The sequence below is a fragment of the Myxocyprinus asiaticus genome, chromosome 30, assembly GCF_019703515.2.
Source record: "Myxocyprinus asiaticus isolate MX2 ecotype Aquarium Trade chromosome 30, UBuf_Myxa_2, whole genome shotgun sequence".
NCBI lineage: Eukaryota > Metazoa > Chordata > Actinopteri > Cypriniformes > Catostomidae > Myxocyprinus > Myxocyprinus asiaticus.
The window spans coordinates 12,588,090-12,598,774 of NC_059373.1; the positions used below are offsets into that span (position 1 = coordinate 12,588,090).

Consider the following 10,685-nt stretch of genomic DNA (forward strand, 5'->3'; position numbering starts at 1 on the left):
GCAGTCAGCTGGTTGCTAAGAAACAGCACTAGATGGCAGTGCCCTATTGGCTGAAGTCATATCACACCACTACTCTTCAGCCAATAGACAATGAGTACTTGATTCCACCAAAAGGCATATGAAAAAAACAGCTTTTAGCTACTTGCAATGACGGTACATGAAATTTGTTACGATTCAGTTGTGTCATGGCATGAAATACACAAAATTACACTAAACAATGCATGAGAAGTAGTTTGTTGTTTTATTATAAGTTTTGGTCACTCAAGACTATTCTGTTCGCAATTGTTTTTTAAATTCCGATTTACGTTACTATCAAATTTTTAAAAAATGACAAGGTAAATATTTGTAACAAGCTTCAAGGTAATGTCTGTGGGCAATTTTCAGCCAACATGTGATTTGTTTTTAAATATAATAACCCAATAACATTTTAAATAACGCTATTAAGATCATCGTAACGTGCGTCATTCATTTTATTGACTTGACACTTTTTCCCAAATCAACGCATGCATTTTTCTATATAATGAAGAACATGTGTGCAACCAAGGGGTTGTCAGGTCCGAAACAGGGGTCAGGAATTGGCTGGTTAGCGTGACCCAGTTAGCCCCTACTGGCAGATGCGGGAACTACACCTTTGGGTGCTAAAAAGCATTTTTCCCCATTGATAGCCATTCAAAATTACCCATGTAGCACTGCCATAGAGATGAATCGGAATGCTCATAAATAGCTTTCTCCAGATATCTTAAAACACCTTTGGTCCAAATGTGCTTAACAAAGGTCAGATCTCTCATGACAACCTTGACAGCCCTAGTGGAAAAACCAGCTTAAGCTGGTAGCTGTGTTTTGGAACAAGTTAGCTGGTTTAAGCTGGTCATAAACTGGTCCAAGCTGGCCATGAGCTGGTCCAAGCTGGTCAGTGGGAGACCAACTTGGACCAGCTACCAGCTGGTCATACCAGCTCAAGCTGGTCACGCTGGTTTTTGGAAGATGGTAGCTGGTTGACCAGCTTATGACCAGCTCGGAGTGGACCAGCTCATGCCAGCTAATAACCAGCTTCCAGGGGTGGAAAGAGTACTGAAAAATAATACTCAAGTAAAAGTACTGTTACTTCTTAAAAAATGAGTAGAGTAAAAGTACCTGTCCTAAAAACTACTCAAGTAAGAGTAAAAGAGTAGCTTATTTAAAAGTACTCATGAGTAGTGAGCATTGAGTACTGAGTTGTGAAATCTATGCTCCTTTATTATAAAAACTCGATGCTGCAATTTAAAAATGATCACACATACCATAATTTACATTCCCTTTTATGGCTGTTTGCCAGAAAGAATAAAAAAATAGGTATTTTATAGGTGTTTGTGATTGACAACTTTTAAAATACATCACTTATCTATGATAGTGTAAACACTACATGAATCTGATTTTAAAAAAATAAATAAAAGGGCGACATGACTACAGAAATTAAAAGAATGTATGAAACAACTACATTAAAATCAGTTTATGTATAGGGTCTAAATTTTCCTTAATGCCGACTGAGAGAGTTATTGTTGCACATAAAACATGTTCAAAACAATGCAAGGAATGCAAAAAAACACTAAAAAAGCAGGGTCACTTGGCGCGTCATGTCCCGCACAATAGAGGCAGTAGAGCAGTTGTTTGGTACAGGGGCCACATTGGGCTTTAAAGTAATAATTCACACAAAAATGAAACTTCTCTCATCGTTTAGTCACCCTTATGCCATCCTTATGTGTATGACTTTCTTCAGCAGAACACAAATTAAGATTTTTGGAAGAATACCCATTCAAAGCCATTTTTGGTCCATACAGTGCAAGTGAATAGGTGCTAAAATTTTAGGTGCTACATAAAAGTAGCCTAATTCATGTGACTCCTGTGGTTAAATCTATGTCTTCAGATAAGATATGATAGGTTGGGTGAGAAACAGATCGATATTAAAGTCCATTTTTACTAGAAATTCTCCTCCCTGCTCAGTCAATCTCCACCTTAACTTTCACATTCTTTCTTTTGTTTTTGGTGATTCACATTCTTCATGCATATCAACACCTACTGGGCAGCAAGAAGAATTTCTAGCAAATATTGATTTAAATATTGATCTTTTTCTCACCCACACCTATCATATCACTTCTGAAGTCATGGATTTAACCACTGGAGTCATATTAATTACTTTTGTGCTGCCTTTATGTGCTTTTTGTAGCGTCAAAATGTTGGCATCCATTCACTTGTATTGTATGGACCTACAAAGCTGAAATGTTCTTCTAAAAATCTTCATTTGTGTTCTGCAGAAAGAAAGTCATACACATCTGGGATGGCATAAGAGTGAGTAAATGATGAGAGAATTTTCATTTTTGAGTGAACTATTTCTTTAAGTAGCACATGGGGGGCCACATTGTCCTCCTTTTGAGATACAGTGTTCCACATTGATTTAGTTCTTTTATCTTTTAAGCCCAGCAATATTTGTGTTCTCATTCTAATGCATGATGCACAATTTTCTTTTGTTTGTGACGAATGGGATATTCTGCCTGAAGTATTGCTCTACAAAGGTTGATACTTTTCTATCAGGCATTAGAAAAAACATGATAAAGGCTAAGCATAATTATAAATTATTTGGTCATCTCTACTTTCCTGGTAATTTATTATACAAATTAACACGATCTCTACATTAGGGGTCGGTATTATTAAAAAAAATAAAATAGTATTATTAAAAATGTCACTGTTTTATTCTATTACATTAATACTTTTAAAGCTACTCAAGTTATTCAGCCAAAAGTAGTGAGTGGTTTTCTCGTTTCCTTGTTATTGTTGTTTGATTAATAGCCTTTATATGATATAGCCTACTAGACAGTGCTCAGTTCAGTTACATGTACACTTGAAGTCTGACATTTTGATGCAAATACGCTTTTTGTCCCACTGTTTAAAGTTCACTTTAGACCAAACCGTCTGCGTTTACATTAATGCCTCACCAAGACGGGCATTGGCGGAATTCTAAAGTTTATTTGATCATTTAGGCGCGAACCCTCAATAGCGCACAGACATTAGCCGCCTGTCAATCAAACAGTGCTTAGCTACAGACCTCAGGAAATAAAAAGTCAATCTTTTATATTTGATCTAGATCAAGCACCCAGAGGTTGTCTTGCTATCGCGATCGATGTAATGAACACCCCTGTTCTAGAAAATTACTCAAAAGTTTATCATCGATATCGAGGACATCTCTCTCTCTCTCTCTCTCTCGCTCTCTCTCTCTCTCTTTTTTTTTCAGATAAACATCAAGATTGCTTTATCGCCCAGCCCTATTGATAACATTGCCTTAATCTCTCACATCAACCCGATAATCTCAGTGGTAGATAGTTAAATTACAGGCTACATTATTGACACACAGTTATCTAGTAATCAGAAATATGAAATGTAACTTGATATGTTTCTTCAAATTAGAGGCAGGATTAATGTTGATATCTGGCTTGAGCAAGTTAAACTCACATGACACAGTCAATTGGCCTTTTTCACTGCGAAAAGCCCTTTCAGGTGCTGCTGTGATGTTCAGGTGTTGAAAATGTGTTTGAGGCATCCTCCACATCCATTACAGTTGGCGCCTGATCTACAGCTGCTGTTCAAGTTTTGTTTTACATGTGATTTGATTTGAGGGAGTCACAAGACTCTCCCTAGTCAATCATGTTGATAGATAAAAATAAAATCAGGCGAACACAGGTGGTGGGATAATAGTGCATTAAAAGTACAGTTACAGCACTTAAAATGTACTCAAGTAAAAGTATACAATTTTAAAACTACTTAAAAAAGTACAATTCCTGGGAAAAACTACTTAATTACAGTAATGTGAGTATTTGTAATTTGTTACTTTACAACCCTACCAGCTTCGACAAGCTTATGACCAGCTTAAACCAGCTACCATGTTCCAAAACACAGCTACCAGTTTAAGCTGGTCATAAGCTTGTCGAAGCTGGTAGGGTTGTAAAGTAACAAATTACAAAGTACCAGCTTCGACAAGCTTATGACCAGCTTAAACCAGCTACCATGTTCCAAAACACAGCTACCAGTTTAAGATGTTTTTTCCACTAGGGAATTCTTTCTTCCCAGCAGGAAAATAGAGCTAATTTAGAAAAGTTCAACCTGGCATGGGCGCTACTAATCCAGTTTTACTCAGCAGTCATTGAGTCTGTCCTCTGCACTTTAATAACTGTCTGGTTTGGTTCAGCTATGAAATCAGATATCAGAACACTACAAAGGACAGTTCGGACTGCTAATGGATTATTGGTTATTTTTTATTTTAATAAGCAAATTCATTAAGTCCCATCCCTCCACTAGAATAAATAGTCCCTATGTAATGTAAGGTTATGGCAGGGGTCGGCAACCTATGGCACGCGTTCCAGCATTAACACGCAGAGGGGTAATCAGTGGCATGCCAGCAATGGCAAGAGAGTAGTCTATTTTATCTATATAAATTCCGCACCTGCATTCCAGTCTTCATCTTGATGTAATTCTTCCTCATGATCACGCAGCATGTTTTCATGAGCTGAATGGGAGGCTAAACAAAAAGTTAAAATGTGACAAGACTGCAGTATACCCAACAGACTCGTGCAGCGCATGCAAGCAATTTGTGCATCATGAGCCGGCAGCGCTTCACATTTGGTTAATCACACGAGTAAACACCCACTTTGATTCGGTCAGACTGCGGATGAATGCCTACATTCAGTGTTTCATTTGTTTCTTTTTGCTTTAAGAACAACACGTGATGAAATAAGAAATACACCACTATTAATCCTTGTGATTTCCAACCCAGCATACAGGTACACCCTCCTTAAACCATGGTCACACTCAAAATTACATTAAATGATTAAAAGAGAAAACATAAACCCACATCATGGGGTTAAAAAATCTGAGTCTATTAAAAATATAAATTAAACCTGAAAATAAAGTTTTAGTTTAATAAAATAGCCTGCTCCTCTCTCGCTGTTGCTTGCATGCTAGTGATTACTCCTCTGTGTGATTTAGTAAAATGTATGACATAATATAAGAAATATGTAAGATTCCACACAATTTCGTGATCAGCAATCAAATAAACACATTTGTGACATTAACTGTGTTAACTCATTTTGTACAAAAGGACAGATTTTCTTTCATTAAAGCACTTTCACATGATGCTCTGTGAAAAATTCACATGCAGGATCATGATTATATCATAATCATTGGGGATCGCACACATTTTTCACTCAAACTGTTATGCTAATAATATCATTTGTAATGAAAAATAAACAGGGGCGCTCCATGTCAAAAAGGTCGCCGACGCCTGGGTTATTGTGTAATCACACTAGACTTTGTGCTCCATTCATAATATGAATATGAGCGTGGAAGTGTGGGAATGCAAAAAGTTTAATCTTTTGCTGCATACCAAAGTGCAAGTTTGGTGAAATCTAATCTGCGAGTTTGCATAGTGAAACAACGTTGTGTTTGTTAGCACAGCTGAAATGCTGTATTGACCAATTAGCATCCAAGACTGGGTGTTTTATAATGAATATGTTTTATATTCAGTCTGTTTTGGGTTTTTTATGTGGTTTCAATGAAGACAAATATTCCAGTAACGTTTTTGTCTGTAGTGGATCCTTTTCACATTTCCGGGTTTGGAACGCGGGAGGGGGGATAAAGGGAAGTCAGTCCACTCGGCGGACATCTTGGAAACGCTCCTGGGCAGCTATTTTCTATGGATACAAGCAGCAAAAAAGTACAGCTACTCTCCACAATGGTTTGTCACCAGTAAGATCAAATAACATGTTTCAAATCAGCAAAGTCTGGCAACAATGGTAATATAGGCTAAATTGTGCTTCTTTAGCTTAGAACACGCTAAAAAAAAAAAAAAAAAAAAAAAAAAACAACGCCATTTTTTAGGCTGGTCCATTTGAAGTGCATGTGCGTTTTCGAGATAACAGGCGATGTCTGTATCTGAAAGATGATTGGCTCTTTTACCTGTAAGGTGGGACATCCCTTTCTACATCTGCCATATTGGGCATTCCAATTTCTCCCATTCATTTTAATATAAGTGCTCTGTCTCTGGCTAAATATATCTGGTCAACTATAGTGGGGTTAATTTCTATAGTGATGAATTGGAGAGCACAGAAAATATTATTTTTGCATTTCCATTTGCTCCATAATCAAAAGAAAATATAAAGTTTCCAAGACTTTCCAAAAGAGGAAAAATATAGACAGGGGTAGATTATGGCAGGCAGAAGAGAGGAAGATGCCAAATATTGTCACTCCCTCAGCAGCTGTATTTTAAACCCCATTGCAGAAGTTGATGTGTTTTTTTTTTATGAATGCAGAGTAATATAACAAACAATAAATATATACATTTATACAAAATAATCAAACTTTGAAAATAATATATATATATATACAATTTTATTTTTTTGCCAGATTTACACTGCTAAATAAGGCAGAAACAGGCTGTGAAAAGGGTCCATGGAACATGTGTTAAAAATATGCCAACAATTTTTTAATGAAAGATTCCGAAAGATTCATTGTTAGTGACTACACTCTATACAAGAATTAAATATTCTAACTGAGTATTTCTAACTTCATTTTGGCTACTATTTGCACAGTGTACTAGCCTACAATTAATGATCACTTCAGACATACTGGAAAAAATTCACAGACTGGCAGCCTCGTTTTTGAGGAGCAATGAGTAGAGAATCTTCTGGTGCGTTCAAGTCATGCCAGAATTATCGTATTTATGAGCTGAGCGCACATGAACGCCACCACAAAGTCATAATTATGAGTGGGAAACTCTGGATTTTCTTTGAGGCTGACTTTCCGAGTTGGGGCCATAAATATATATCGATTTATAAATCATAGCGGAAGCAAATTGTTATCAGTAAAAATTTAGTTTTACTTGAGAATTTTGACTGCAGTTTAGTTTGTATGCAGTTGTTGTGCTGTTAATGAAGAATAACAATAAAACTTGAAAATAATGAAAAAATACAACTCATTTAGCTGGATTATGCAGCAACAAGCTTTGCAACAAAACTACATTTCCCATCATTATTTGTGGCTGCACTAGTTTGATTAAAAAATTTAAAAAAGACAGATAAAACATTAATGGGTGGCTTTCCTCTTCATTTTGTTGCATTAGTGCTGAAAAAACGTCCTGCCTTTGCTAAAAAGTGAAAAAGAGGGAAAGAAATATGAATTTGGAAAATGTGTCCATTCTTTCAGACTAAAATCATTTGAACGCACATCACATTGTATTTACAAATTCCGACCTCGTAAGAACGAACTTCCCAGGAGAACTTTGAATGCACCATTGTTTTTTTATGTACCAGTCCACATACCCCCTCCAGTACCTTCATGTACCCCCAGTTAACAATTCTGGATTTAGATTATCACATATCAGGAATCCAGACATTTTAATATGAATCCAGCGTAAGTATTATAATATGGATTTTAAGTAGTCAAATCCCTAAAATTGAACTAATACAATGAATACACAATGACAATCAGGAGACTTATTATCAATTTATTGTTGAGTCAATTTCACACAGTGCATGCCACAACAAACAAATTACAGATTATTATAATCACTTGGTTTTCTTATCTGGAGATATCAGGGACATGAAAGATTCTTGAAAAAGAAGGAAGAAAACAGTTTCAAGTGTGAAATGTGTAACTGTACTCCAGATACAAAAGTTGCATGAACTACAAACACTATAACTACGCTCCAAAGTTATGAAGAGCTAATCGAAACATGTCGTTAGTGCAGACCCATTTGTTGTCTACATTCTTCAGTAGGAAGACTTGTTGAAAGCCCATAACTTGGTCTTGATCAGCCTGTAAAATATAAGGGGGAAAAATGTCAATGTTTTTGTTTTTTACAATCTATATAATAGGATTTAAGTAATACACAATAGCCCTATTTTTGTACTGAAGTGAATAGATGTGCCACTTCATGCAACAAAAATAATTAAGAACATACTATTATCCAGTTTATTTTGACAGAAAAAGTAAATTCCAAATTAATCATGCTTTAAAATTTCACCAAATTAATATGATTATGCACTTTGATTAAACACTTTTTTGTGTTTAAAGGAATAGTTCACCCAAAAATGAAAATTCTCTTATGATTTACTCACCCTCATGCCATCCCAGATGTGTATGACTTTCTTTCTTCTGTAGAACACAAAATAAGATATTTAGAAGAATATCTCAGCTCTGTTGGTCAATACAATACAAGTGAACAGGTACCAACATTTTGGAGGTCCAAAAAGCAACTAAAGGTAGCATAAAAGTAATCCATAAGACTCCAGTTTTTAAATACATGTCTTCAGAAGTGATATGATTGTTCTGGATGAGAGACAGATCAATATTTAAGTCCATCCATCCATTTTCTAAGCCGGTTTTCCTTAGCAGGGTCACAGGGTAGTGCTGGAGCCTATCCGAGCTGTCTCTGGGCCGAAGGCAGGGGAACACCCTGGGCTGCATTTACCAAAAGCATAGTTAGTTAAGTAGATTGTAGAAACCATTGGCGCCAGTGGTCTCTATGATCAACTTAAGCTTGCGATGCTTTTGGGAAATGCAGTCTTGGACAGGTAGCTGGTCCATCACAGGGCTACACACACAGACATACACATTCACACTCACAGGCAATTTACTGAACTGCATGTCTTTGGACTGTGGGAGAAACCAGAGAACCTGGAGGAAACCCATGCACATGGGAGAACATGCAGACTCCTCAAAGAAAGACCTCGAGCCAGAACTCGAACCCAGGCCCGTCTTGCTGTGAGGCGACAATGCTAACGACTGAGCCACCGTGCCACTTTTTTTTTTACTATAAATCTCCACCTTTTACCAGCCCATACCCATACGACATGCATGAAGAATGCGTATCACCACCACACCTGGAGTCGCAAGTTCGAATCCAGGGCATGCTGAGTGACTCCAGTCAGGCTCCTAAGCAACCAACTGGCCCGGTTGCTAGAGTGGGTAGAGTCATGTTGGGTTAACTATAATGTGGTTCTCACTCTCAGTGGGTTGCGTGGTGAGTTGTGCGTGGAATGCTGCGGAGAATAGCGTGAGCCTCCACACACGCTAGGTCTCCGCGGTAACGTGCTCAACAAGCCACGTGATAAAATGTGCGGACGCGGAGGCAACTGAGATCCATCCTCTGCCACCTGGATTGAGGCGAGTCACTACACCACCACGAGGACTTAGAGCGCATTGGGATATGGGCATTTCAGATTGGGGAGGGAAAAAAAAGAAAAAAAAAGAATGCGTATCACCAAAAAAACAAAAGAAAAAGAATGTTGCAGTGAAAGTAAAAGTGGAGACTTCTAGTAAAAGAGGACTTTTGTTTCTCACCCTCACCAATTATATTGCTTCAGAAGACATGCTTTAACCACTGGAGTCGTATTTATTACTTTTATGCTGCCTTTATGTGCTTTGTTTCTGGCCACCATTCACTTGCATTGTATGGACCTACAGAGCTGAGATAATCTTCTAAAAATCTTTGTGTTCTGTAGTAGAAAGAAAGTCACACATCTGGGCTGGCATGAGGGTGAGTAAATGAGGAGAGAATTTTCATTTTTAAGTGAACTATTCCTTTAAATAAATGCAATCGATTGTCACAGCTTACTTTGAGCTGGCCCATGACCATACTCATGACACAGCTGTCTGGAGTTGGATGATGGTCCTGAGCGGTGATTTTGTGCTGGATGGTCTGGAAGGGCAGGCTCTGCAAACAGGGACATTCTGTTAGATTTAGTCAGGATGACAGATAAAATGCCCCATTTACAAAGATGGTGCTGAGTAACTTGCAAAGCAGAAGATGTCAGGTGTACAATAAGTTGCCTTACATTTAGTTTGTTCATGATAGCAGTTTTCCCTTGAAATCCCTCTCCTTCCCATGTCAAACAGGACGCATCAGTCTAGAGAAGATCATTAAAATATCATGATCATTTTACGTGCATATTAAAGAACATAATGGAACTGACTCATAACAGTCAAAGCCCAATACAGAACGGAAATCGAGTTTTCGTTGGTCATCTCTTGAGGCAATGAGGTTCAAAGACTTTGATTTTTTTATTTTCAATTTAAGTTTTCAAGTTCAACTTACTCGCGATATGTTGCAGTTACTTACATAGAGGTCGGCGAGCTTCATGCGGTCTGAATCAAACTGCTGATAGTAGTGTTGCACGAATCCCGTGCCGATTTGCTCCCACATTGGTTTGTCTGTCATGGCTTTTCACCGTTTTTCACAATCTTTTCAAAAGATTCTGCCAAAGTTTGAGAAGACAGTTCCACGTGCAGCTAAATCTGCGAACAAACACTGAAGATGAACCAACTTGTAAAAACTATAACCACAAAGTTAAACGTGAAGAAATATAGTGACACACCAACATTTTTTAGATCATATCTTTTTATTTTTTTTTACTTTCGCTTACACTGAACACCTTAATGTGATGATGCCAACGCAACGCAAGCTGGACTGAATTACTGACGCGCCTTATTGACCGGAAAAAGCAATACTCACCAATGCTCGAAATGATGAAAGAGTATCGGCAAATCTAAGATAATTTTTTTTTTTTTTTTTTTTACTGCTTTATTATTTTTATTCTCTTTTTTTTTTCTTGTCATTACTCGTTGTGATATTGATGCTTTGGCAATATTAAATGTAAACA

The 10,685-nt window shown here is 37.4% G+C and overlaps 1 protein-coding gene across 5 annotated transcripts; it reads right to left on the reverse strand.

Moving 5' to 3' along the window:
- Positions 1-7,521: 7,521 nt before the first annotated feature.
- nutf2l (nuclear transport factor 2, like) lies at positions 7,522-10,556 on the reverse strand. 5 transcript variants are annotated; one of them, XM_051664461.1, is made up of 5 exons: positions 10,538-10,556; positions 10,145-10,320; positions 9,861-9,932; positions 9,641-9,739; positions 7,522-7,839 (listed from the first exon to the last, which is right to left on the reverse strand). In XM_051664461.1, exons 2-5 carry the CDS (start codon positions 10,241-10,243, stop codon positions 7,723-7,725), a joined length of 387 nt encoding a protein of 128 aa, XP_051520421.1. In that variant the 5' UTR covers positions 10,244-10,320; positions 10,538-10,556; the 3' UTR covers positions 7,522-7,722. The 5 variants fall into 5 exon arrangements, with proteins under 5 accessions (XP_051520421.1, XP_051520419.1, XP_051520420.1 ...); XM_051664459.1 differs by lacking the exon at positions 10,538-10,556 and adding an exon at positions 10,449-10,532; XM_051664460.1 differs by lacking the exon at positions 10,538-10,556 and adding an exon at positions 10,439-10,516.
- Positions 10,557-10,685: the final 129 nt, after the last annotated feature.